General features: G+C 52.9%; 1 protein-coding gene across 4 annotated transcripts; it reads left to right on the top strand.

Moving 5' to 3' along the window:
* Window positions 1-1,485: 1,485 nt before the first annotated feature.
* On the top strand, window positions 1,486-27,925 carry CTDSP2 (CTD small phosphatase 2). Of its 4 annotated transcripts, none has more exons than XM_038378197.2 (8): window positions 1,486-2,093; window positions 20,425-20,573; window positions 21,219-21,257; window positions 22,537-22,638; window positions 23,153-23,209; window positions 23,740-23,832; window positions 24,065-24,250; window positions 24,365-27,925. In XM_038378197.2, exons 1-8 carry the CDS (start codon window positions 2,030-2,032, stop codon window positions 24,488-24,490), a joined length of 816 nt encoding a protein of 271 aa, XP_038234125.1. In that variant the 5' UTR covers window positions 1,486-2,029; the 3' UTR covers window positions 24,491-27,925. The 4 variants fall into 4 exon arrangements, with proteins under 4 accessions (XP_038234125.1, XP_043362537.1, XP_043362538.1 ...); XM_043506601.1 differs by lacking the exon at window positions 1,486-2,093 and adding an exon at window positions 18,469-18,511; XM_043506602.1 differs by lacking the exon at window positions 21,219-21,257 and having other exon boundaries at window positions 1,802-2,093.
* The last annotated feature ends 42 nt before the right edge of the window (window positions 27,926-27,967 follow it).

Here is a 27,967-nt window from a genome sequence, read left to right as displayed (position 1 = left end):
GAGCATTTCATGAAGGAGCCTGTAGTTTCTGCAGGGTTGTGTCTCTGTATTTAATGAGTGTGGCTGTTATTGCTCTATTTTATCCAAATTAGCTATGGTGAACAGCTAGGAAAAATTTGGGCACCTGTGTTTATGGATGCTGTCTCAAAAAAAATTTTTATAAACAAACAAAATGTACCTAGATTAGGAAATGACAGAATTAAGGTCGCACAACCTTATATTCTTGTTCTGTGTACAGCAGGCTCTACAATGATACAATAATTAATAATTATGGTAGTCTTTAATTATGTGATCATATATTCATTTCCAGCCTAATTCTATGTACAGTGGGTGAGGTAGTTGTAGAATATCTTCTTTTATCCTTCTCGTTGAATGTGTGGCTCCACACTGTATATGCTGTGTGCCATCTAAATCCTGCACTGAATACAGCTCTGTAAATTTCGGTCAGTGAGTACTATGTATCTGTACCCTGAATGAGGTAGGGGGACAAGTGGAAAAAATAGTGCAATTCAAGACTAACAGGGATCCAAGAAATCCATTTTCTGCAGAAAAACACTGAATTTGGGTTTTTTAGAGACTGTTTAGTTTTTACAGTCTGTGGGGAAAAAAAACCAAAACATGTATCGTAGAACCCTGTTTATCTGAGCCTCCATTATCCGGCTCTCCATATTAACCTGGATCGGGCTGTCAGTTCCCTGCGGCTGGGCTCCCTATTGTGGCTAGGGAAACTAATGTTCAGTGTGTCATTTTAATTGTGGAAAAACATATTTTTTGTTTTTTGTTTTTTTTTAATCAGAGAATGGTGGTGGTGGGGTTCATTATGGATAACTAGGATCCCTGATCATAATGCATAAGTACAAGGCGGCCAAATTAAGATTGCTTGGGTATGCACCCCTCATAGTGATTGTCCTCTTCTGGAGGTAAGGGGGAAGAAGCCACTATCATGCTAGAAAGTGTTGCATAAATCTTTTATCCTTTGTGGTGGGCTACACCATCCTGCACCCTGACCTAACCTACCAGGTCTTTCTCTTGCACAATGGGGGGGGGTGTATTTCCCCCACCCTGATTGGTGCAGGGAGAGCCTTGGCCTTGCACGGATCACTGGGGTAAATAACAAGTTTCAGAGTAGCAGCTGTGTTAGTCTGTATTCGTAAAAAGAAAAGGAGGACTTGTGGCACCTTAGAGACTAACAAATTTATTTGAGCATAAGCTTTCGTGAGCTACAGCTCACTTCATCGGATGTAGCTCACAAAAGCTTATGCTCAAATAAGTGTGTTAGTCTCTAAGGTGCCCCAAGTCCTCCTTTTCTTTTTGGGATAAATAGGGGCATAGCTTAGGCAGCCTCTGGTGCGAGAGGCGTGGCCCACCCTGCCCACTCCCTGATCGGCTGGAATGTATGTTAGGTAAACACCCCATAGTAAGCGTTCTAGCGCCGCCCACTTCCCCGGCGGCCAATCAGAGCCCCGGAGCAGTTTCAAGGTTTCCCCTCCACTCTGAGCGCCTCTGGACCGATACAAAATAACAAAGCTTCGAACGTTGCAACAAAGTAACGGGGGGCGAGCCCCCCACCCCCCCCGTGCGCCGCCTTGGGCTGGCGGGTCTCCCCCCTCCCGTGTGATTTGTCCGGGGTTGCCGCTCCGCAGGTCGGGCTCAGCCTGCCTCGGGGGCCCGGGGAGCTGCTGCTTGTTTATCTGGAAGAGGGAGGGGGAGCCTGGAAACTGCGCCTGGGTCCCATTTCCTTTGGTGTGTGTGGGGGGGGGGGGTGGGTTTTTTTTTTTTTTTTTTTTTTTTTTTTTTTTTTTTTTTTGCGCTCCAGCCCCGGATTCTCCATGTTGGACCCGATCTGAGAAGCCCGGAGCCGCTGCTCGGCTTGCTTGCATGCATGCATGCAGCCTACTCCAGGGCATTTGCAGCTGAGGACCACCCCACACCTCCTACACACAGCACCCCCGCCCCCACCTCCCCGGGCCTCTTCCCTCCCCCAACCCCCTCCCACCCAAAGGATCCCCTGGATCTGTGGGATTGTTAGATGGAAAGCGGTTCTATCATCACCCAAGTGCAGAGGGAAGAAGCCCTGGTGCTTGCAAAACAAGGTAAGGGAGAGAAAGTTAGAAACTTTGCAATAAGAAACAGGAGGCATCTCTCTCTCCCCACCCCCTACTTTCACCCCCACCTCCCCAATCTGTGCAATGGTAGGGAGTTAACTCCTGATCTAGGCAACGTGGGGGCGAAGGGGCTGTTCCTGATCTGTGCAATTGGGGCGGGGGTGTCTCTTACACCCTTTCCCACTCGGGTTCGGTGCCATAGCGATGTTTAGCGACCTGTGTATGGGGCTTTGCTCTTCCATCTCTGCAGCTATGCGGGGCCCTTCGCCTGCCGTCTCCCCTCCCCCCTTTATTAATTTTTGCAAAAAGAGCCTTTGAAAGGGGGCGACTCAATCCAGTTGCAAAATCCTCACTTGACCCTTAAATGTGGTTGCGATTTTCTGCCTTTCCCCCCTCGCCGGTGGGTTTGTTTTTGTCGCTGTAATCGGCTCCCTCCCCTTCTTCCTCTTCTGTCCTGGGCGGCTGGGATTTGGGGAATTTTCATAAACATCCTAGTTATGTGGAGAGGAAGGAATGCCAGGGGCTTCCATGCTTTCCCACTCCCACCCCCCTTTCTGCTGAGCCCCCTGTGTCCCCACTCCCACCCCCCCTTTCCGCTGAGCCTAATGCCTGGATTTTTTTGCATTTGAAACGATTTATTTTATTTTATTTGCATCTGAGAACTTAAAACGTTAGGTTTGAGCTACATTGCTTCCTACTAGCTGCTGTTTGTTCTGCCCTGCATACAAGTAGGGTGACCAGACGTCTTGATATTAAGACCTTTGTCTTATATAGGCAACCTTCTCTCTCCCCCCCTCCCCAAGCGACCCAATTTTTTCACACTTGCTATCTGGTCACCCTATCTACAAGTGGGCGCTCTCACGTTGGGCTACGGGACTGGATGTGGCTCTGTGCTGACACCTCCAAACTGCCTTTTCCCAAACCTGGCGTTTTCCTAGCTGGTATAGGAGATTGGAGTGGGGGCAGTTCAATCCCAATCTGTCTCCTGCTTTTCCCATGCCACAGGCTGCTAATTTTGCAGGCTCCCCAGCATAGAGCGCCATGGTTTCATCATGGAAAAAACAAGGCTGACCCAATGGGCTTTGCCAGTTGCAGGACACTACGATTTTAAAGATCGATCCCTCTTTGGTTTATGTATTGAAAATCTAGCTGGAAACATGACCAGTTTAAATGTGCCCCTTATTGGTATCTCTGTAGTCCAGTTCTGCTTTAGTTTTTTACTAGCCACTAGTTTCATCTACCAGCGATAAAACCTGTAAGGTGGCTTTTGGGGGGGGGCGGGGAGGTGTTTGGAGGGATGAGATCTTGAAATCAGCTGTGCAAAACTGTACTTAGAGACAGTGAAGTGCTGTGACTGGAGGAGCAGGAATAATTAGTCCATTGTTTATTGGGTGTTTCTGATTGCCCTGGTGATGCGTTTGTTTGTGTGCAACAGAACATGGAATTGTCTCCTTTTTTTGAATGCTCTGAGATTGCATGCAGGTTAATTTGGGGCCTCAGTTTTTGCTCCAGGTCCTTCTTGCCAGTGTCTCCATGTTCTTAAAGAGGCTGTGTTATTCCTTCTAGGGCCAGAACTCTGAAAAAGCTCAGGGGTTGATTTATCTCCCTCCAACCCCATCGTCACAAGTGCTCAGGACCCATAGTTGGGGCACACGTTTTCCAAAAGAGCTCTGCTCCAATTTTTAGGCATCTAAATAGGGACCTTTTTTTTTTTTTCAAAGCGCTGGCCACCTGGCAGCTCCTGGTCATTTTTATTTTTTTCAAAAGAGCCAACTACTCCATGCGCCAGCCACTTCTTATGCTGCCTAAATGAGAGTTGCATGCAAGTTGGGTGTGCCCAGTGTTTTGAAATTGGTGAACTGTGCAAAAGTCCAGTAGATTTTTCCCCATCATGAGTGAAGGGAGTTTGTTTACCACCGTTCCCTTGAGCTGATTGGGGCCTACCTATGGATTAGCTCTTGGCAGGAATGCCAGAGATCTTGGAGGTGGCATTGGCTTTGAACTTGCGTTTCTGTTCTCCCCCGGCATCCCTCCCCTTTCTTCTTGGTGCCCTGGCTGATTCAGAAAGGTTTAATTGAGTGCCAGCATCTAGTTGCTACTCTGGCTTGCCTTGTTTCAGGGAAATGGAGGCTCATGGCAGTTGCCCAGAGAAACACTAATTTGGGTGGAGAAATCCCTTGCAAACAAACAAGTTGGCTCTATTTGGAAGTTGGCCGTGAGGAGGCCTGTGTGTTCTTTTCCCTTTTGTCTCAGTGGGTGGCACAGTGAAGGAGATGAATAATTCTTAAGTATTTTACTAGTAAAACTTAATCTTGATAAGGAAGTGGGAACAAGTGTGTTTTTTGGAGAGTGATTAACTGCAAGTCTGAGCAGGGGGGGCATGCGGCTTTGGATCCCCCCCTTTTTGCAGTTTGCTCTTGGACCCTGGCACAATGAGGTACTGTTAGCAGTGCTGAGTTTGGGTTTAGTGCAGACAAAATGGGTCCTTCCCCATTGCTGAGCCCCTATGGATTGTGTGTGCTGATCATCCCTTGGATTCTTGCAGACCCCAAATGACCACTTCAAAGAGAAATGTCCTTAGTGTCTGAACTCCCTATTATCTGCTTGTAGGAACAATGCAAACAGTTTGTGTCGTTGGCTTTTGGCAGTGTAAATTCCTCTTAAAGTGGAGGTTTCTCTGCTTGTGTGTGTGTGTGTGTGTGTGTGTGTGTGTGTGTGTTTTCCTTTTGGAGTTTGCCCTCAGCAATTCATTAGCGAGGTTTCAAATAACTAGTTGTTGGACCTTCACAATTGCAGTTGTAGAGAGATCCCTCTTGATATTTGACCTGAGTTTTTCCTCAGACCCCAGTCCTTCCCCCAGTGATCAGCACGGAAGATGGTTTGACAATCCTCTGACTTTCTTACTGGAATTAGTTTAGAAGAACACCACTTAATAGAAAAAATGTCATTAAGTCCATAATTGTCTGATGAAATAAATGATCCTTCAATTTTAGAGGTTTTGAATCTCTGCAGAGGAGTTTTGGGGTCTTTTCTCAATTTTTTTAATCTTGAAAATACAGACACAAATTTTAAAAAGGCATTCTCATTGTAGGTGAGATTTGTAGTTAAGGATAATTTATTGACTCGGTAGGAGCTGCTCCTGCTACCTTTGGGATGTTTACAGAACAGCAAAGTTTTAATGGGGTTTTCTCTTCTTAGAAGCTGTGATTTATGTGTAAGTGAAATTCTCCTTTCTATAAGATCTCTCTCCACTCTGGCTCTAAATGTTCAGTAGCTTCCCAGCCAGAAAACGTATTTCCTCCTCTTCTCTTCTATATGTTTCTTTGTGGTTTAAACACAATATTGCAACATGTTTAACTCAGTCAGCAGTGCTGGGACTTTGTGTGTGTGTGTGTGTTTGTGCGTTCGTTTCCCCCCCCCCCCATTTCTAGGAACTTCCCAAACAGATTTGCTTTAGGCGCCAAAAAAAAAAAAAAAAAAAATTTGGGCTGAAATGTCCCCAGAGCAGATCCTCGGGGAGGAAAGTATGTGTTCCTTCCATATGTCTTTAGGGAGTACGTTTCTTCGGTACCATAGAGGTCAGTACCAGGTGTACACACGCCACCCCCTCCCCGGGGTGGGTGGTGTTCCTAAAGGCTGGGTGGGTTTGGGCAGGATTGCTTTTCCTGTTGAAGTGAGCTGTAGCTCACGAAAGCTTATGCTCTAATAAATTTGTTAGTCTCTAAGGTGCCACAAGTACTCCTTTTCTTTTTCCTGTTGAGTTATTCTCAGAGCTGGATTTTGATTGCTGCAAGGGATCAGGATTTCTGGTTGTGACAGCCATTTTTGGAGTCAGATCAAACAGCAACGTGCTGTATCGGCTCCTCTGTTTTGAAAAATGCACTGCAAATTGCAGTGTTCCGGGAGGTAACTGACTGGGGTGTGTGAGGCCATTTTAAGATACATTTTAACCAGCCCTTTCAATCCATTTACAAAATAATGGATTGGGAGCGGCGTTGGTTGACCCCTCTTCCCTTACTCCCACAAAATAGCTTTTCTCTCTGATTTTATTTGTTGAAAGAGAGGCACCAAAAACCTTGTTTATCATGAATCTGGTACTAAAATGTGCTCCTTGCTGATTTTTGCAGAAGATCTACAGTTTGGAAATGTTTCTTACAGCTATAAATTATAATGGCATTATTTGCCTGGGAAGGACTAAGGACGTAGAGAACACAATGCCAAAATGTCCATCAAGAAGAATTGTCTAGTGGTTAGAGCAGTAGCTGGGGACTTGGGAGACCCAGGTTCAATTCCCTGCTTTGCCACAGACTTGCTCTATGACCCTGAAGTGGGACCCACAAAGGTACTTAGGTATCTACACCCCAGATTTACATGCCTAATCCCAGTTTTGGCTCCACTGTGATCCCCAAAACTCCTGCCAAACCCTGTAGGTCATAAACTGGCTCAAGTGCCTAAGTTTTCAGGATAACAGTTCCTTCGAGGCCTATGTCCTGCCTTTATGCAGGCACATCAGTGTCTTCTTCTAGGCACCTGGACGCTTATGTCCCGCCTAAGCCCCAGAGCGATTAATGAACTGGGGGAAGATCGATTGCATATCTGCCTATGTTGAATGCAGGGTCCAATCTGGTAGGCATGCTGAGAAGCTGCCTCCAGGATCAGTTCCCCGTCAGAATCCAGCTGGAGGAGGAGATGGGGATGGTGCCCACCTCAAAATGTTTAGCCCAGTGGTTAGAGCACCCACGTGGGATGTGGGAGACCCAGGTTCAGTTCCCTCTTTCTGCCAGAGGGGGAGAATGGATTTGAACAGGGATTTCCTACCTTTCTGGAGAGTGCTCTAACCACTGAGCTAGGGGGTATTCTGATGTGGCGCTCCCTGAGGCCATGTCTACATGACAGAGGCCCAACTGTGTCGCTCTAGTGCTGTAGTGTAGACGCTTCCTACATCAAAAGAAGGGGTTTTCCCATCAGTGTAGCATATCCACTTCTCCAAGAGGTGGTAACTAGGTTGACGGAAGAGTTCTTCCTTTGACTGAGTTGCATCTACAGTGGGGGTTAGATTGACCGAACTGTGTCACATAAAATTTGTTCACAGCCCTGAACGACGTAATTAAGTCAATACAATGTTTAGGCATAGACCAGGATTTAGTCTCTCCTCTCCTGTTAAAGCTGTTCCACTTTGTCAGATACTTAAGTCACTAGGCCAGAGAGAGTGATGTATAGTCCAGTGGTTAGGTGGGAGACCCTGGGAGGTGGGACACTTTGGGTCCAGTCCCCTTGCTGCGAGCTGTCCTGTGTTATTTATCCACAGTGGAACAGCTTCAGCAACAGAGATTGAGTCCTCCCCTCCAAATAGCCCATAGCTCAGTGGTTGGAGCACTCTCCTAAGAGAGGGGTTTTTGACCAGGTGTCTCCCTTCTCCCTCTCTGGCAGAGAGAGGGAATTGAACCTGGGTCTCCCTCATCCCGGGTGAGTGTGAGGCAGGCAAGAAACTGCTTCAGTGCCTAAGCTGCTGGACTCCAGGAGAGGGGTTCCCAATCATGACTCGCTAACAGAGCTAGGTGCCTCCCTGCAGCCTGGATTTAGGTGCCTATCTCTACGAAAGGGGCAAAGGCTTAGCATGTCCCCCCTCCCCATCATCAGTATCTCCCATTGGCTAGCTTAGGTGGCTCCCCACCTACAATGCTGGCTTTGCCCATCGTAAGGCACCCGGCTCTCCCCATTCATTGTCTTTGGAGCCTGGTTTGGACTTTGCGGATTATGCAGGGGGGTGTTCCCTTGAATTTCTAGGTGCCTAGAAGTTAGGCACTGTGAGGTTGAGTGTTGCAACACCTAATTCCCTTTGTGGATCCCACCCTTAGTTGCTTTGTCCTCAGTTCCCCGACTAGCCGAGTAGCGCTGCTCTATCTCAGGACGGGTGGTGAAGATAAGAGAGTGTGGTACTTGGATATGGTAAGGAGGGCCATATAAGTAGACAAGATAGATTTTGCCAAGGACTTGTGAATCCCCACACCCTTAGACCTTGTCTTATACCTTTGACCCTTGTTTTACAGATTAGATCATCACAATGGTTCTTTCTGGTATTATAATCTCTGAATCAACGCTGGGATTTCCCCACAGATGTAGTCATGCCAATGTAAGCTCCCTAGTGTAGATGTGACTTGCATCACCACAGGGTGATGGGCATTAGGTATATGGGGGCAGGGGGTTACACCAGGAGTTTGCATTGGTGCATCTACATCAGTGGCAGAAATTCCAACATAGGCTATGTATTGTTGTTTGACATATACATTGCAGCTGCACTTAAAAGATCACAACCAAGTTGGGGCCTGTTGTGCCGGGCGCTTTACATGTGATAAGTGACCGCTCCTGCCCTAAAGAGTGTATAAACTAGACCATAGCATCAGCCTCACAAAATAACGTCCCTCTGGGCAGAGGCTTCTGGGTTATAATTGGATTTGCCTCTTACACCTTGTCATGTGCTTGAAATAATTTGGGATTTTCCTTCTGCTTCTCTATAAATGGTGCTTCCCTTAGAGAAGCAAGTCCCGCTGGGTATTGATTCAGTGATATAATGCAGTGAAAGGCCATTGTTGTTTTTTAATAGAGATGCCCATTAATTAGGCAGTGATTACTATGAGCTGATGGGGAATCTAGCATGGTGCTCCCCACCCCGTAACCTCGATCTGCAAACCCAGCCCCGGCTGTTTAAGAGGGTCACACTTCCCGCTCTTAGTTGGTCTCTTCTACACCTAACTCATAAACAAGGGCACTTTGCATAGGCGGTGAGAGGCGCAAGGACAGCATGGGCTCGGGTACCTTTGGGAGGATTGCAGAGGATGTGCAATAAGAGCTCTCTGGTTGTAGAACAGAGAGGCCTTTTCCTCTTAAATACATGATTGATTCCCTCCCCCCTTCACACCATGACTCCTGGTTTCTTCCCGCAAGAACCTGGAGTGGTGTTGGGCTGTGTTCTCTTTCGTCTCCTCTACGTGGTTATTTTGTGCTAGTTGTGGCACCATCGATGGAAGCGCTAGTGTAGAGAAGGCTCCAGGTGACCATCAGCGTTTTTCATGCCCTAGGGGCGAGAAATTACAGGCTTAGATGACCCAGTGTTTAAAACATAGACTGGCCCCTGATGCCTTGTCTACACTATTGCTTTTCCCTCCCCTCCCTTCCCCCCTTTGAAATTGCACTCGCATTAGCGACGGGAAATAATTCAGAAAAGATTAATGTAGGTACGGCCTCTGTGCTCTTGGGGTGAGGAGCAGTGTCTTTTGTTGGGAGAGACCCTGGTTTGCTCTGGAAGACTTAATAATCCTTAGCACTTGCATCATACTTTTCAATAGTGCAAGTGCCCACTAGATTAACTGTGACACTTCCCTTCCTCACGCGGAATTGCGATCGTCCCTGTTGAACAGAGAGGTGACTTGCCCAAGGCCATAGCGGGAGCCGGTGTGCTCTGGGATTATAACCCAGGAGTTCCTGGATCCCAGCCTCACGCTCAGTCCTCTGGACCTTATGTGTCAGGACTTAGATGCAATAAATGGCAGCTGCATAGATGAGACCAAGGGCTGGGATTCTCCAAATGGGAGCTGGGTGCCCCAAATCCTGGCCAGGATGCTCAGCCAAAACTCGATTGTTCTCAGTCACAGACTAGTTAATTTGACTCGACTTCTCTCTCCTTAATGCAGCTGAGGAAGGAGAGATCTACGACTTGGATTTTAAAGACCCTGTATCCCAGTTTCAAATATCTGTCACAGTCATGGTGTCTCTTTACTCTGGCTAAGGGCTGGTCTACACGGGAACTTAATAAGCATAGCTTCTTCGCTGAGCGAGGCAGCTATGCCAGCCTCACCCCTGGCATAGACTCTGTGAGGTTGATGGAAGAATTCGTCCATCAACCTAGCTGCTGCTGCTTCTCGGGGCAGTGGATTACCCTACACCAATGGAAGAACCCTTCCCATCAAAATAGTTAGTGTCTACACTGGAGCTGGATTGCTGTAGCATATCCAGTGTAGACAAGCCCTGAACTTCTCCAGCCAGGCAGTTCGGCCTTACGACGGTTAGTGAAGCTATCCTTGTCCCTGCTCCTCTGACTTTGGGCACCTCTGAGTTCCAAGGAAGACTTTGTGAACTAGCGGGTTGGGGTGAGACGGCATGTTGTCCTGAAACATTGGCCCATCTCCTGGCCTGTGGTTGAGGTTCAGGAAAAGAGGTAAGAAGCAGAAAAGCATAATCCTCACCCAGTTTCACACGCTGCTCCTAGAGACGGATGTGTAACCTTCCAGAGCTGGAAAAACCCTGGGTCATCAGTGTCTCCCCAAATAGCATTGAACCAGTTTTGTAATCTCCTCTTAAGGTGAGGCTGGACAGAAATTATATAGAGGAAGGGGGCCTGTCCACTGTCTTGTGGAGGAGTGGGAGATCATATCTGACCCAGGGATCATGACTGAGACCTGGAGTGTTGGCTGTGATCATTAGCTCATCTGGGTGCTTAATGGAAGAAACTCACCCTGCCCAGCCACTGACCTCCTCCCGACAGTGTGTGCAAGGAGGAAGTCCTGCGAATCAGACTTTGAACAAGCTGGTGGGTGGGGGAGGGTTATGCTGCACGTCCCAATCCAAGAGGAATTCCTGTCTGTCTGCTCTGTTAGCCTCTGCTAAACAGGTTTAAGCTGGGGGAGAGCCTGTGTGCTGCCTGGCTCGTCCTCACCAGTTGCCTTGTGCTAGGTGGATGATTGAACTGGCAGCTGCTCAGCCCCAGTGACGGTAGCTGTGATTCATAGGGACCGGACCAGCTGTGTGCCAGGCAAAAGCCATGGCTTCTCCTGATGTAACTTCTCTCTAAATCTGAGTGGAGGCTGGCATGGAGGATGGGAGAGGCTGGGGCATCACTGGATGCTGGGTCACTCTCCGTGTGAAAGTAGGTTTCATTTAACACGGGGGTGCCCTGTGACTGAAAGCCGTTTTCCCCCGGCCCCACATCTCTGCTCCAGCAGGAGAGATCCCTCTTCAGCCCTGCTCTTCACTGTCTATCAAACCCTTCACCTGGGGTTCCAGGGGCTGGGCCCTGGGGTTTCTGTGTTTTGGGGGAGTGACGACACTGCAGTGAGATGTGAACTTTTGTAGTTTGAGGTGAATGTGTCGCTCCGGAGTCCACTGGTTCCTGAGAGAGGTTTTTTTTTTTTTTTTTGGCTAGGGCTAGAAGCAAGTATCCTTTTTTTTGATCTAACCATTTTGAGGAGATGATCCATTTGGATTTGTTCTGGCCTTTTTTAAAAAGGAAAACCCAACAAGCATGTGCTGCTGTCTTCTGTAACCACAGTCACCTGCTTGGGGGTGGTTGAACTTCAGTGTTGACAGCTGCCAGTCTGCAGTCTGGGTGATTGTGCTATGCGTCGCCAGAGACATGGGTGTTAAAAACGGCTGAGCCCATCTGAGGTTTGTCTGTCCCTTGGCTTCCACTGGGGGTGGGAGTTACAGGGCTAAAATCCTTCGTTTTGGAGGCTGGCTTCAGGAAACCCTGAGCGTATCCTGGGAGCATCTCCACTAGTGTCAGAAAACATACAGAACTGCGTGGAAGGGTTTGAATTATGTTTCAGGGCATAATCTCCTGTCCAGGGGGTATGGACTTTGGCACACAGAACGCCAAAGTGTGTTTATTCCGTGACTTGAAATCAGTCAAGCTGTGTATTTATCTCCAGCTTCCAGCATCCTCGTTCATTGGGTGTTGCAGGGTTGTTATGGGATGTTGGATATTTTACTCCTACACACAGCCAACATGCTGCTAAAATCTTACATCTCTCTTCTCCCTTTGCCCCGCTTATGCTGTGCAGGTGATTGAGACAAGTTGGAAGTTCTCCCTAGGGCAGGTGGGAGACGCTGTTGGGATGTTTAACAAATAAACGGTACTTTTTACATGTAATTTCTTTGCTTTGACACCTTAATGACAATTCCCTGGGTAGGGAATGCACTGGGATTATTGCAAATCAACTCCCTTTGTACCACGCCCAGCATCATGCCTGTGCGAATGGCCTCTAAGCACAGAAACACGAGCCGCCTCCCCCAGATATCCCTAGCTCTCCCTCTCCACGATGATCCCCTCTGTGAGAGGAAGCTATCAGCGGGAGGCAGCTGTGGGCTGCCTGGACAGAGTGACTGGTCTTTGTTCTGAAAAGTTGCATTGAAATAACGTTCAGGGTCTGGCTCATGCCAAGGGATCTGAAGTTGAGGAGTGGGGCTGGGTACTTGTCACAAGGGCTGGGCTCAGGGTGAAAAGTATCAGAGGGATTGCAACTGATTTGAGGCTCAGAAGCTGCACCGTCACTTGGCTAGGGTGGGTTTAGGGTCTGTTTAACCCCCCCCCCATGCAAGGGGAGGGTCCCTCGGTTGTGAGCTCTAAATCTCCCCCGCCTTGGGAGCTGCAAAATCTGTGCAAGGGGAAAGGTCTCCTGCCCCTTCCCAGCCCCCCCACCCCCGTCCAGGGGGCTCTTAGTGCTTGCAGTAGCCAGCCCCTTGGAAGTGGTGACACGATATAGTAGGGGCTCTGGCATGTGAATAATTCATATCCTGGAGCTCCCTGCCTGCTCTGAAGGGCTCATCTGCTCTGGGACCTATCATAATTCCTTTCTGCTCTGGGGCCTCCTCCCTTACCGCTGTGGATTAACCCCCCCTTCCCTCTCTTCTGCTCTGCAGCGTCCCAACACCCCCTGTCTGACCTGGGACCCCACTGCTTGTCTTGGGAGTGAAGTTGCAGAGAGAGGGAGTAAGGAAGCTAAGGAAGGATGCAGCGGCTCCTTTGGAGCACTGCAATCCCACATGCTCTGGGAGCAGGGGGTGTCGACTTTCCCTTGGCACTGCTTGTTCCTGGGCCAGTGTCCTCACCGGTCAGGCAAGCTGTCAGGAGCCAGAGACCCTTCCTCCCCTCTGCGTCTCATCCCAGGGGTCCCTCTCTGCTGCGTTGCCCTGATCTTCTCACGCCGGGAACAGGCTCCAGACAGAGGGAGTTTCCACTCGGGATTCCTAGAAGGAGTAGCTAGTTCCCCCTGACCCCACAAAGAGAGACGATCCCAATCCCTTCCTGACTCTGTAAGCTTGTCCCTCCCATCTAGCAACCCTGCTGTACGGGGCCTCGGGCCAGGTCACTGAGACGTGTTGAGGATGCGCTCGGTGTATTTTTGACACTGAGTAACTGCTACGTGCGTCGGCAGCAAACGTATTAAGTGTGGGCCTGGAGTGGGGGGGTGGATATGTGGGGGAGTGACAGAATGGGGGGTTCCCCTGTGTGCCTCATAGGAAGTGAATCGCTGTCCTGTTGCACCAAGAAATGGGTTCCCCAGGGGCTGAAGTAGGAGGGCGAGTCTGGTTATTTACAGGGAAAATCAGGTGGGGGTGCTACACTAAAGCCCCCACCCCCAGGGTACAGAGTGGTGGCACTTTGGCTCCTGAGGTAAGTTCAGTCACCAGCAAGATGCGCCTCTCTGCTCTCCCTGCAGTGGCTGGGCCTGGCCCTCCCTGTGGTCATGCCTTACCTTAGCCCAGGATTCTTGCCTTTCATTAACCTTCAGCTCAGAAATCAAGGGAGCAGCTACCTTGAAGACCCACTCCCGCATCCCACTCTGAATGATGGGTCCTCGAACAGCATGGCTCTGGAAGGGAAGTGGCGAGCACCCCACTGCTTGCAGCATCTGGCTGGAACTGCCACCATGGAGACGGAAGATCCTGAAAGTAAAATTTGAGGTAGACAAATGAGATGAAGGCCGCAGTATGACAGCACCCTCTGTGCCAAGATACTATGGTGATGGGTGCTCTAGAAATACCGGGATTGGCAGGGGCTGGTGTTCTCACTGCGGTGACTTGTCCAATTTCTTTTTCCAGCTCCAAGTGCAAAACTTTTTTAATCTCTTCCTCCAAACCATTGTTGTTGCAATTTGCATCCAAAGCTCTCTGGACAGGAGCCTCTGCTGTGACCAGTTGCTGCTGCTGCTCTGTCCTGCCCTCCAGCTCCCAAGTGTCCTGCCTGATGGGATTTCATGCTGGCAGACTACATCACCACCCCTGTTCCACGGGTTGCAGAGGCCAGCCTCCCTGGCGCTGGGCTGCCGCTACTGCAGAGAGCTCTGGGACGTGCCCGGCAACGTCCACCTGGAAAACAATGAGGAGAACTTCAAGCCAGATCCGTTCTTGCCCTGTGCTGGGAGCCCATGAGGAGCTGGAGCTGGTGCTGCTATGAGGCCTGGAGCAGTTTGGGGAAAGGTGTTTGTTGGATCATAGAAGAAATTGGAGTGATCCATGCTGTGGCCAAGGAAAAGGTCTCCATTGACTTTGGATTCTTCTCACGAATGGCACTTGGTATCCCTCAAACCCTCCAGCTCACTCTCCTTCTCCCTGTTCCTGATCCTGGCTCCTTTGGCACAGATTTGCCACCTTTATGAGACCAGGGATCTGTCGCGGCCTGTCATGGAGAGCAGCCATCCCAGCTCCCTGCTGGGTGTTGGACCTGTGATAGCAGTACCCAGGGTGCCAGCTCAGGAGAAATGGTTGGATACCCATATGTACCACATCCTCCTATACCTTTGTCTCTGGTTCCTTGTTGCTTGTCTCTCCCTCTCGAGAGCTGCGTTGGAAACTGGGTTACTATACCTGCCTTCAGTCTTGGCTATTTTGAGAGCTGCTAGCTGACTCATGCATTGACCTTCGCCATCATGTCCCAAAACGTTGATGCACCTTGGCATATACAGTAGGAAATACAGGATTTTGCACTTAATGTGTTTTGGCCCCTAAAGGACCCAGTGATGCTGGAAATGCTCTGGAGTCTCCATTTGGGAGCCATATGGTAGCTATGTTCCTGACCCTGTTATGCCATGGGTTGGGAGCTGGCTCTACGGAACCCACTACCCATCTCTCTCCCCCTTTAAAACACACACGTGTTCTCAAGCCACTGGTTCTCAAGCCCCCTAGACAAATAAGCATGTAACAGAAGTTTTTGATTAGCAATAGTGAGATCAGATCACAGACTAACACATAGCGGAAATCTGGTTTTAAAGTAATGCAACCCCCGCGCCTGACACACAGGGTCTGCGTCGCTCTCTTCTCTTCACAGCGTCAGGCGCTCAATCTATTTATCTCAGCAAAGAGAGGGTTAAGGGGTGGCTTGATCACAGCCCGGAATGAAAATTTGCTAACGGGCTCTTCAGTCTGGCAGCCAGAAGTCTAACAGAATCCAATGGCTGGACGTTAAAGCTCGACAAATCGAGAGGGGAAATTAGGCACCTGTTTAACAGCGAAGGGAATTAACCATTGGAACAATTTTACCAGGGTTTGTGGTGAATTCTCCATTACTGGCAAATGAGGGAATTCAGGGGTGTCCTATGGCCTGCGTTATGTGAGAGGGCAGACTAGATGATCGCAGTGGCCCCTTCTGGCTTAGGAACCTTCTAATGTGCTTTGGGATGGTTTGGAGCATTCCCAAGCTAGGGCTCCTTGCAAAAACGCTTTTCTCAGAACCACCCCGGCAGCCTGACCCCCGACCCAGCACAGAAGCTGATCTCAACTTGCCTGCTGTTCCTGGAATGCACGTGTGAGCCACGTTGGGGGAAAGGTGTGTGGGGAGGAATCCCATGGGGCGGTGACTTGGGGCACGCGTGCTCTCTCTCTCCCCCCCCCCCCTCCCCCGGGCTGGGCTGGGCTGGGGAATCATTGAGAGTGAATCAAAACCTAACAAGTGCTTCCATCGTGGAGTCTTGCTGGTATCCAGGTGCCTCTACCACCTTCTTCTGTCTTCCTCGTGGCCGGCAACTTGAATCCTTGCTCATACTGCCATACGCAATGCAGCTGGGTCATCGTCTGCCTCAGTAGCCCCAGCCTGTCCTCCTAGTCCTGCTATGGCCAGCTTTTGCAGGAGGCAACTGTTGCAGTTTCTTCTCGGGCTCTGGGCGGTCACTTTGCTAATAACACGGTTAAACATTGTGTGCAGCTCATGTCTCTTCCTCGGCTACCAACTCAGCTGCAAGGACCAGGCAAAGCTGTTAGAGAGAAAAATACGTGGGAGGGTTGGTTCTGCAGGCAGGTGCCATGATATTGCTGCAGCTAGCTCCCAACATGGGATGCACCATCTTCTCTGTTGCAAGGGTCTGCCACCACTGCAGATGGCTGTGCTGGAACTGCTGCTCATTAAGAGATGGGCGCAGGGAGTGAAACCTCCCAAAGCGGTTGGGTTGCTGGAGCCTGGTGGCTGGCCCTGAGAGAACAGGGATAATTTGGAAGGCTAATTGAGGTAATAAAGTTTAGGATCCCCTCCCTACTTTGCACATACTGTCTTTATCATCAGCTAACAAAGCCCCCCTTGAGCCTCCTTGCCGACTCACTGTCTGCAATTGTCCTGCTTGCTTCCGGGTGCATCAGATGGATATGCAAATTCAGAGAGGGAGCTGGGTGGGGTTGTGTTAGGGTTCAAGATGAGCATAAAGCTTAGAGAGTGGAGAAGGCCTCTTGAACTGCTCATTGGCTAGTGTGTATCAGCCAAGTCGCCTCCTTCCCCCTGCCCAACATGAAAATAGAAAACCACAACTTGGAAAGATTCCCCCAAGGTGGGAGTGGATCTATGGGTCAGGCGCTAATTGCAGGAGAAGGGAAAGAACTGATTGGGTTCCAGGGTGATCTGAAATGTCCCCAGGAGTGAGAGAGTGAAGCCAACTGGACACAGGACACTGAAGTCCGTACTTTAAAGAGAGATTTTTTTTAAGGCTTGTCTCCACGGGGAGTTATTCCAGAATAGCTATTCCTGATGTACTCCAGAATAAGATCAGCACTTGCATGTGGAGGTAATTGGGAATAGTTAAACTGCTTTATATTCACACCCTACCTTAGTCTGGATTAATTTTCATGTGTAGAAATGTGCTTGGTCTTTGGGGTTCCCCTGCCATGCCGCCTTCTCCATTTTCATGGCTACTTATTGTTAGCGATTGATTTGTTTTAGAGGTGAGCAGGTTTCCTTATTGAGGGGGCAATTTACCCTGCCCTGAATGTTAAGCATGGAGTAACTGGGCAGGGAATATTCAGTAGCATTTAGTAGCAGCCGCTACTGGAGCTGGGATACTGGACACATTGGGCCCACAGGCTCCTGTGATGGCAAATCTTCTGTTCCTATATCGTCTTCGGCGGGGCATTCTCAACGTTCATTCCCCTAGAGACACGTTCCTGACACGTTTGGGTTTGGAGAAACCCCAAAGAGCAGATAATGCAGTGATGGGGCTGGGAGCATCTGATCTGGAGACTTGAGTTTGAATGTGACCTGGGGGTTCTTGGTTGCCAGTTGCTTTGGCCGTTGAGCTTCTGCAGCTGGTGGAGGAGTGAAAGGTGCTTCCTCCCTCCCAGTATTTAGCTCAGCGTTGTGAAGGAGACGGGGAAAGAGTTTCAGCCCAAAATGGAGGTTTTAAAAAGGAAATTTCAGATCCGCTTGTGAAGAGATTCTCTGACCAGGGAGGAACGAGGAAATCCAGCAGGCGTTAGAAATTAATCTTAGCCCATGAAAGGTGCTGGGTGTGTGTGTGTATTTGTTTGGGTGGGGGGGGCTGTTTTGTTCCACCCTTGAAGGCTACCCCGTGAAAGGCAGAGCGCCTGTCAGTTTCCACCTCGTACCCTGTGTGCCTCCTGCTGCCTCTAGCTCTGGTACCTCCCTCAGCACTCTCCCAGCACCCCACAGAGCCTGTCCCTTTGGATTGTCAGCAAAGCAAACAGCAGGTTTATCATTAACGGATCCCAGCCCTGAGCGTGTTGGGCTCAGGCAGGGGTGACCAGAGGTTCCAGCCCTGCTTCTAGCTGGCACATCCATTGCAATGGTTCTTGTCACGATTGGGAGCGAACCCCTGCATTTGTCTCTGTAAATGGGAGGTGGCTGGTACGAGGAGACCATTGGCCCGTGATCCGTAAGACTAAAGTTTTACAGACTCTCCGGAGCCAGCCAGTTGCCTGCCCGGTTGCCACCTCTGTGCTGTCCTATAGCTTCTGCACCCTGACCCGGAGAACGGCTCCCTTGGTGTGGGGCCAGGGCTCTTGGGAGGGGAGCCATCGCCAAGTGTGACTGGGGTGATTAATGCCATTTAACCTCGTCTGCCAGAGCACGGCGCCAGAGAAAGAGGAAATGCTGCTGCAGTTATCTTAGAGGCATGGGGACACAGCCTGATCTTTCTAGCTGCCAGGAGCCATCGCAGGGAGCTCTAGACACAGATTATTGATTGGTTGGGGTTGCTACTGGCCCCCTGTTCCTCTTCCCAGTTACAATCTTGGGGACACTCTGCTCAGATCTCTCCAGGATGGGACAGGGATGAAGCCTGCCAGGCGAGGCACCCCCAGGTATGTGCTGTGAGCATGCAGATCCATGAGGCGCTTTCAGCCCCCTCAAGAAGGTACTGGTTGCAGGAGAGATGACGGGACTTGCCCAAGGATACACAATGAGTCGGTGGCGGAGTTCATGGTGGGAGAATTCTTAGCCCTCAGCCCCCTGTGCCTTGCCGTGACCGTGCTGCTTTCCCGTATGTATTGGGGCTTCAGTCAGGGTGGCTGCACGGCGGCGCTGATGTAAAAGTCTCTTCACATGGGTTTCACTACAACTCGCCAGCCTTTCTGCCTGCTCCTCTGGCCCATGGGCTGTGTCTGCTGCACTGGGACAGGTTGATGCCAGGGCAGGTGGGGCACAGATAAGGAATGGGTGACTCTCCATTAAGACATTTACTCAAAGGGCTGCGTGTGCTCAGCGGCCTTGAAGGATTTCGGGCAATTCTGGAGCCCTGGGTGCAAATCCTGGCTTTGGGTCCCAAGAGCAGGTAAGCCCCACATCACCCCCGTGGTGCGTAGTACATTTGGCCTAGTGGGCAGCCTATGTTCAAGAGAGACCAGCGTTGGGGGAGTGGAGAGTTGGAAGAGTTGGCCTGTACACGGTGCCCGGAGTTGGCCTGTGCATGGTGCCTGGAGTTGGCCCGTCAGTCCTGTCATGCCCAGGTGCCCACTTGTGCTTGGATGCTGTTGGGCTTTAGCACCTGGTTGCTTGGAGGTGCCCGTGCAGTGCTGGTGACTCAGGTGGCACAGAAGGTGATGGGAATTCTTCTTGTCTTACTCTAAAGTCCAAGATGATATGCTGGGACTAGAGGGGAGCAAACCCTGGGGCGCAGAATGACAGCGGAGGGAGTGGAGCCAGAGATTGCGAGGGAGGGGCCCCTTGGTGCCCCGGGGCAGTGGAGTTGTGGTTATGGAAGGATGCAGTTTCCAGAGCTAGGCTACGGAGCACGGCCTGCTGACTGCCGTTCCTGCTGGTCTGACCATGCTGACTCCCGCCAAGTTACACCACTTTACACCAGCGTTAGTGAGGAGATCAGGCCTTTCATTTTTGGACTCTCTTTGGGAGGGAGGGATAGGGAGTCTCAATTGCACAATGGTCCCAGAGACGCTGCTGTTCCTCCCCAGCCCAGCGGCTCAGAGCCCAGGATGGCCTCTCCGCTCTGTGAACAGCTGTCTGGTTTTCTTGGGGGGAAAAAACCTTGCAGAGTTTTTTACTGCCTGGTGCCCAAGAATGGCTGGATTTCCCCTCGGGGGCTGCAGCATGTGTTGTCTCCAGCTCACCTTCCATCCAGGCTCAGTGACTGTCACTTGGCTAATGATCACTCTAGGGGGCTGTGAAACATGCCCCCATGCTGTTTTCCCCACCATTGGCTCTGAGCCAGGGGCTATTTATCTTACCCCTTGCACCAGCCTGCCAGCTCCCCCTCCTCCTCGGGGCTCCCCCTTCCACTCCCCACCCTTGGCTGCAGCAGCTCCGGGACATGACTGTACTTCAAAGGTGCTGGGGACTTGTGGGTCTGCAGCGCCACCTTCTGGTTGCTGCGCAACATTGCAGTCCTGGGTCCCTCCCAGTTTGGGGCTGGGAGGGTTGCAGCCTTCACGGTTTTGGCACAGGCTGGGGTAATGGGGAGGGATGCGTGGTGGTGGGTTAGCAGATGGATGAGTGAGGACCTTTGGGCTGAATCAACTCCTTCCTTCAAGGAATTTTGCCCACAGTCCTTTGCTTGGATTTCTGCTATGGTTCGTTTTTCAGGGGCTCACTTGTCCCCTCCTCCCAGCCCAATCCTGCCCTTTGGGGCCCATATTCCTCATTGATTGCAGCTCTTGTGTTAAACTGGTCCTCCAGACACGTTGCGGTGGACTGGATCTCTCCCGCCAGACCCTACGATACCGAGCGGTTGGTCTGTATCCCGCCTGGGGAGCTGGCTTTGTGCGGGTGTCCGTCTTGCTTACGCTTGGCTGTGGTTCTCTCCCCTTGTTCCAGGCTTGGTGTCCAAGTCTTCTCCCAAGAAACCTCGTGGCCGGAACATATTCAAGGCACTTTTCTGTTGCCTCCGCGCACAGAATGTTGGTCAGTCAGGCTGTGGTGGGGAGCATGCGCTGCACAAGGAGGAACCCAGCACCATCGCTAAGGTAAGGGGGCTGCAGGTCGGGGGGACCTGGAGCTGGGCTACCGACCCTCTAGACCCCTATGTGGAGTCAGACACACCGGACATGCCTGTGTCTTAAGAACAAAGCTTGTTCGTCATTGATCACAGTAAACCAAATGGCCAGGGAGTCTGGTGCTGTAGCCTTGCCGTAGACGTGAATGGAAGGAACTCTGATCCAAGCACAGCCCCCTAAAGTTGCACCCATCTCCTCCAAAGCTGATAGAGCGGGGGGGTGTGCAGGTATCCCCACCTGCTGTGATGGGGATGTTCCACCAGGTGGCAGCACTGGGCCCCTTCTCCATAAACAAGTCACCATATGCCATTGCGAGAGAAATACCTGCTGCAGTTTCTGTCTCTGAGCCCTTCCCTGCTTGATCTGTCTTAATTCTCATGTTCTCCAGCTGACCCAATGCTTGTCTGATTTCTTACCTGATTTCTGTCCCCTTCTCTCAGATGAGAATTACTGTAAGCACATGGCAGCAAATTGGAGGGGAGCTCTGTGCTGTCCCCGGATGGCGAGGGCTAAGGGGTGGGTTAGTCCCGTAGTTCAGTCGTGGCCACGCTGTCTCTCTGCTGCTGCCAGCTGTCACCCTAATACCTGTGTTTCTCCTCTTCTTTCCTGCTGTAGTCCGATCTGCTGCAGTGTCTTCAGTTCCAGTTCTACCAGGTAGGTGCTGAGCAGCCGCCGGGTATTTGTGTGGGTGGCCGAGATTCCCAGCTCGGATCTCCCAAGCAAATGCCCCTTCCTCTCCTGTAGAAACAGGCCCTGATCCAAACCAAAGTATCAGTGGGAGTCCTGTAGATTTTGCTTGGGTGTTGGCTCCAGCCCAGAGTGAGCTGCCTTCCCGAGGAAGGTGGAGAAGCTTAAGACTGTAACGTTCCCTTACTCCCCCTCGCTTCAAAGGCCAGTTCCCCACTCGTCCCTGAGCATCGTGGGATGGGTCGGCTCCTCCACTGGAGAAAAGGTATAAAGGTCACAATCTCTTAGCGCCACCATCTCGTTGCCAGAGGGTGTTGTGAAGGTCAGAAGCATAATTCAAAAAAGAACGAGATAAGTTCATGGAGCATAGGTCCATTGATGGCTATTAGCCAAGATGAGCAGGGATGCAACCCCATGCCTCTGACTGCCAGAACCTGGGACTGGACGACAGGGGCTGGATCACTTGATAATTGCCCCATTCTGTTCACTCCCCCTGAAGCACCTGGCTCTGGCCACGGTCGGAAGATAGGATCCTGGGCTAGCTGGGCCATTGGTTGGACCCAGTCTGGTCATTTTTATGTGCCACAGTCCGTGCAGCTTTGGCATGAGGTCTTTCCCCAGTCCCTGGCTGCTCCCAGTGGGAATTCAGGATGGTCCAGATGAGGATCAAGGAGGCCAGTAATTCTGTAGGGTGCTCAGGGTCATGAGGCAGTATTGCCCAGATATCTGGAAGGGATGTTTAGAGCAGTGGTTCTCAAACTTTTGTACTGGTGACCCCTTTCACATAGAAAGTGTCTGAGTGCAACCCCCATCCCCCCAATAAATTAAAAATTCTTTAACACCATTATAAATGCTGGAGGCAAAGCAGGGTTTGGGGTGGAGGCTGACAGCTTGTGACCCCCCCACGTAATAACCTCACAACCCCCTGAGGGGTCCCAACCCCCAGTTTGAGAACCCCTGGTTTAGAGTCTCCCTCCTGGTCCCCAGTGGAATTCTCTCTAGTGTCAGGACATGGATGGACACCCCAACTCAGTGTGAGATGGGGGAGCTGCTGGAGATGAGGAGCCTTCTCCAAGGTGTGTGTGTGTGGGGGGGGGAGGTGTCTGCTAGTTAGTTCCACTGGCCCTGATTTCCATGGAGAAGCCCCTCTTTGGGGAGGGGCAACTCAACTTGTGACCCTAATATGAGCCGGGGCCAGGGCTGCTCCACGAATCCCTCTGACAGCTGGGTGTGTATCTGCTTGCAGATTCCCGGGACGTGCCTGCTCCCCGAGGTGACTCAGCGGGACCAGGGCAGGATCTGCATGGTGATCGACCTGGATGAGACGCTGGTGCACAGCTCCTTTAAGGTGACCTATGTGCTTGCTCAGGGAGTAGGGTGGAGTGGTGGCCCAGGGAGGCTGCTGGAGGGAAGAGACGGTGCTGTGGGCAGGAGCAGGTGGATCTGGCTCTCAGGAGCTGGGTTCTGAACCACTGCTAGCCATGGAGAATACTTAATCCCAGATCCAGTGAATGCCCAATGACCGGGTGACGCATCGTGGGCGCCGAGGGCTGGGAATGAGGCGTGAGATGTTCTTGGGGGGGGCTGGGGCAGCAGCGGAGGTCGGGATCCGCTGCGCCCCGTTGGTGGGACAGCAGAGCAGCTGGGGTTTGGAGCGGGTCCTGGAGGCTGTTCGTGCAGTGCTCCTCCCCTGCCAAAGCAAAATTCTCCAACACCATCTTCCCCCAGACAGAGCCAGATGCATGTGGAGACACCACGGCATGCATGTTCTCGGTCTGGTTTCCTGCTGCCCCTCTGGGGCACTGGGGACCCTCCTCTGCTGCTCTTGTGCTAACAGATCTCTTGATTCCTTTCTCCCTCAGCCAATCAACAATGCTGACTTCATAGTGCCTGTGGAGATAGAGGGAACCTTGCACCAGGTAAACGAGTCCCTCTGATTGGGGGGGTGGCGCTGTGATCAGGATCCATTTCAGGAGCGGGGCCCGATCTGTCCTGTGTGCGAGGAGGCCCCGTTCCCCAGAGCCATGAAGGATCTGCGGAGGCCGTAGCCCGGTTCAAGTAATCCAGGATAGGCTGTTACCAGGCAGCACGGCCTATTCTTGATTACTTGTTTCAGGAGGCGGCTGCTGGCGCCGGAGGAAGATGGACTCGATGGGGCTGGGTTCGGTGACGGGTGTGGCTGGGGGAGGGGACCTGGGCTGAAGCCCACACGCTGGCTGCAGTGATGAGCATGGGGCAGCCCCTCTGTGCTGCTGCCGGTGCTGCTCCAGCTGGTTCCCAAGGGGCAGCTTGGGCAGGCGGTGCTGGGCACCCGACTCCATCAGCCTGAGAACAAGCCCCAGGCCAGTGCTGGGGGCCCTCCCCCACACACTTGCCAGCAGAAGCAGGGAGTCCGAGCATTGCCCCAGCCTCTCTCCTGCCCCCTGCTGATGGCCCCTCCCCTCCTTAGGTCTATGTGCTCAAAAGGCCCTTTGTGGACGAATTCCTGAGGCGAATGGGGGAGCTGTTTGAATGTGTCCTCTTCACTGCCAGCCTGGCCAAGGTAAGGGAAACCGGGGGTGGGGGGTGCTCCCCACGCTGCCAAGCAGAGGGGACGTGGTTGGGAGAGGTTCTCTGTGCTGCTGGCCTGGCCATGGGGAGTCTTCTGAGCTAGCCGAGCCGCTCCCTGCTGGCCCCGGCGCTGGGCTGCGGGGTAGGGCGGGGAACCGAGCCGGTCCCCCCACGTGCCGGCAGAGCCCGCTCTCAGCAACAGGGCGCTCTCTTGCTCTTGCCAGTACGCCGACCCGGTGACGGACCTTCTGGACAAGTGCGGGGTGTTCCGCGCGCGGCTCTTCCGGGAGTCCTGCGTCTTCCACCAGGGCTGCTACGTCAAGGACCTGAGCCGCCTGGGCCGGGATCTGCACAAGACGCTCATCCTGGACAACTCGCCGGCCTCCTACATCTTCCACCCGGAGAACGCGGTGAGCCCCACGGCTGAGCGGAGTGGAAACAAGCCGTGCCCCTTTGAGGATCTGAGCCCAGCCTCTCTGTGGGGCTCCGGCTGACCCTTCCCTCCCCTCCTTGCCCCCTTGCAGGTGCCCGTCCAGTCCTGGTTTGATGACATGGCGGATACGGAACTGCTCAACCTCATCCCCGTTTTCGAAGAGCTGAGCGAAGCTGAGGATGTTTATACCAGCCTCGGCCAGCTGCGGGCGCCGTAGAGCCTCCAGTGCTCTGGCAGCCCATTTCTGCAGGGGACTTTCACTCAGTGCCTTCGCTAGCAGCCGGGAGGAGGTGGTCAGGCAAGGAGTCAACTCCTGGGCCCCAGTGGGAGTGCCAGTCGCCCCTTGGACTGGGGTGCAGGGCAGGATGTTGGATTGCAAAGCGGGGAAATCTCTGTAGCCCTGGGCACAGGTCTGAGCCCATCCCCTGGTAGCCCTGGGGTCTCTGCACTGCGGGATGCAGGGCTCCCCACGCTCCGACTAGCAAATGGGGCTCTGCTTCCTGCCCCGCTCGCCTCCCTGATGCACAGCACCTGTGGCCAGGCTGGGAGCGGATTCCACATGGGGGGCGGGCCTGGCTGGGTGACTCCTGCCATAGGGGGTGGGGAGGGTTGTGCATCCCAACGCCTCCCCTCTCCCCCCCATGTGCTGCTCTGAGAACAACTGCCTGAGCAGCCAGCCAGTCTCCCAGGACGGCGCTCTAGCTCTCCAAAGGGCAAACGCCAGCTGCCCCCGGCCCCAGCGTCCCCAGCCCCTGGAGGCGTTCTGCCCGGCGGGGTAGCTGCTGCGACACCTTTCCTGTGGCTTTCTCCTAATCTTAGTCCCTCCAGTGCGGTGCCTCCAGAGCCCTGCCTTTGCCATCCCCCCCCCTTCCAGTCTCATCCTTCCACTTGGAGCAACTGATCCCATTCCCTGTAATCCCCTCCCCCATGATGCATCTCCTGAGGCCGCTGGAGCTGGAGCCAGGCCTGTCTGTGGTCAGCATCCCACTCCTCAGTGCCCCCTGGTGAGTTCCAGGCCCAGGGGGACTTGCATCCTGAGGGAGCCTCTCCATCCTCCCTTGTCCCTTAGCCTGCTCCTTCCAGGAGCTGGATCTCCAGCCCGACCTGATTCCTCCTCCCGGGCCTGGATCCCAGCCTCGGGCCAGCGTTGCTCTGAAGGATGTTCCTGGAGCAGCCCCGGCTGGGCCCCGTGACTCCCAACAGCTGCCGGTGCCCAGTGAAGCAGAGATCCTTGCCTCAGACCAATTGCCACTCAGCTCCAAAGGAGGGGGGAGATGCCGAGTTAACGGGTAACTTTAAACCAAAGCCACACTCCACCTCCCTAGCTGGTTTAGCCCAAAGCGGGAGCCGGGGGGCATGTTTGAGCTGTGGGGAGACGGTCACATTGGACTCGCGCGTCTACAGTACAAAGCAGCACCCTCCATCTAGGGGACCACGCCCACAGACCTGCCTTAACCGCTGTCCTCCATCCGGGGAACAGGGCCGACGGGAACGCGCTGCTTCCTCCACCAGCGGGCTGCCGGGGTGAAGACCGCAACATCCCCTCGGGAGCCACCTATTTAGTGCAACAAGCCGCTCACTGAAGTCCCAGTGTGGTGACATCTTCAGCTTCAACAGCTCCTGCGGGTGGCCTCAGGAAACGCCCATTGGAGCTGAGCCCCTTGGCGATATGAAACTTTGGCACCAGCCTCCTCCCCCCCTCTCCCCCCCCCCGGTCTGCATTGTGCTGAGCCTACTGGCTGACTCCACATCTCTCTCGGCACAGCTTGACTTCCCAAGAGCAGCCTGGCGAGACAGGGCCCTTCCTCTGATCTCCGGCTCGCTGAGCTCCCTGCATTCCTTGTCGGTTCCACAACACAACCCCGCAAGGCCCGGCAGAATCTGCCCGGATGTAGTTTGTGGCCTGTCATTTCCGTGGCCGCCCCAATGAGCAGTGGCTGCTCAGGGCATCTCTGGCATTGGCAACCACCCTTCTCCATCTCGGTGCCTTCCCCTCCCTGCTGCATCTTCCACTTCGGCATTTCCAGAGAGAACCTGCTCTTCGTCCAAGCCAAATGTTGACTGGGTCGCAGGCAGCATCACCTTTCCTGGGGGGTGACCCCTGAGGGGGCTAACGGGAGGGCTGGGGCGCGGGTGTCGCTCTTTCCACATGGCATTGGGGCCTGGCGCTCAGTCCCTCCGGGCAGCAGGACGGACTCTGCGGGGCTGTTACACCGTCAAGTGCCATTAGGACGTAGGCCGGTGCCTGCTGTGCCAGGGGCACCCCTGTCTGGGCCCAGCCCCCGTGTCTGAGCTGCTTCACTTCCGTGGGCAAGATCCAGAGGCAGCTGTGCCTGCGGCACTTGGCTTTAACTTCCCCATCGCCTTCCCTGGTGGGCCCCCACTGTGAGCTTTGTGGGTCATAGGGGACCAAAGCTCTGAGCCCCGTGCCTGGCTGGGCCCTGGGGCAGGCCGACCCCCTTCTTGCCCTCGTGGGGGCGTTGTTCTCAGGCCCGGCTCGGAAGGGCCGGGACCTGTCAGAGTGACTAGAAGGAGCAGGGCCGACAGCTAGGCTTGGGGTCGGAGGAAGCTGGTGCAGTGAGTGGGACCAGTGGAAACCCCCTACCTGTGCAGATCTCCCCTGCTCCTCACTGTCCGGGTCCCCCTTATAGGGGAGATCTTAGTAACAGGCCCACGTGTGCCGGGCGCAGGGACTCTAGCTCTGCACATTGTAGAGGGGAGAGCAGCCCGGAGACCAGCAGCAAGCAGTGGGATAGATGGGGTGGCGGGGGGACACCCTGACTTATAATAAATACAGGTTTCCTCTCCCCCCTCGAATTCCCTCCCTCCTCGGGAATGCAACTCTCTTTAAATCGAGCTTCTCAGGACCCTTCCTCCTCTACCTCTGATGTGGCTTGAAATGCCCCTTCTAGGATGTGAAATTGGTCCCTTGTTGGCTTCCCGTCCCCCCAGGTGGGGGAACCACCACACTCCTGTATTGTAGAAATTTCCCAGCAGTGGTTACAGCATCTGACCTGTTCTCCCTGCCTCTCCCCCCATCCTACACACACACACACCTGGGGGACCTCCCCCAGCATCCGGTCCAGCCCCACTCTTCTGTTGACTCAACGGCCTCTGGTGAGTTACCCTGAAATGCCCATTGCTGTGGGAAATCCCCATTCCCTTGTCCTGCAGCCAGGAGCCCTGAGGACGGGAGAGTCTGGCTTTGGTGCTTTGACCGGTCTCATGTCTCTGAAGCCCCAACTGGCACCAGGTGAGCCTCAAAATGCAGCCCGGCCAAGGCCTCAGAGCTGGGCTTCCCCAGGCCTCCTTCAGCATGTACATGGTCACCTGCTTTCACTGATTTGCCTTTTATATGGGGCCATGTTCCCCTAAACCCCTGTGGCTCTGCTCAGGCCCCCCCCCCACTGCAATGGGGGGGTGCCCCATCTCCCATGGCAGGGGTCCGTGCACTGAGCACAACAAGGCCCTGGGGTTCCCTCCCCCCGCCAGGGGCGTAAAGACTTCGGTTGCTTTGGGTCACTTCCTTTTGTTTGTTACATTTTTGACTTATTCAAATGAAAAAACTTGAAGCCGGCGCCACTGTCTCGGTCTCTTTCTATTTTTGGAATCTTTGTATTAACTGCGATTAAAGCCAGGAAAGGAAAGTGAATCGGTCTGGTTATTGGCTCTGCTCCGTGCTGGCCAGGGGCTG

Source organism: Dermochelys coriacea, chromosome 20 (genome assembly GCF_009764565.3).
Source record: "Dermochelys coriacea isolate rDerCor1 chromosome 20, rDerCor1.pri.v4, whole genome shotgun sequence".
In the NCBI taxonomy this organism is placed as follows: domain Eukaryota; kingdom Metazoa; phylum Chordata; order Testudines; family Dermochelyidae; genus Dermochelys; species Dermochelys coriacea.
The sequence above is the reverse complement of the archived record's forward strand: the minus strand, read 5'-3'. Positions and strand labels throughout refer to the sequence as shown.

Excerpts from the sequence above, each read along its gene's own strand:
- CTDSP2 (XM_038378197.2), top strand. The coding sequence starts at position 2,030 with ATGGAAAGCGGTTCTATCATCACCCAAGTGCAGAGGGAAGAAGCCCTG. Across the intron at positions 21,258-22,536 it reads TTCAGTTCCAGTTCTACCAG|ATTCCCGGGACGTGCCTGCT; the intron begins GTAGGTGCTGAG and ends ATCTGCTTGCAG. Across the intron at positions 23,833-24,064 it reads TCACTGCCAGCCTGGCCAAG|TACGCCGACCCGGTGACGGA; the intron begins GTAAGGGAAACC and ends TGCTCTTGCCAG.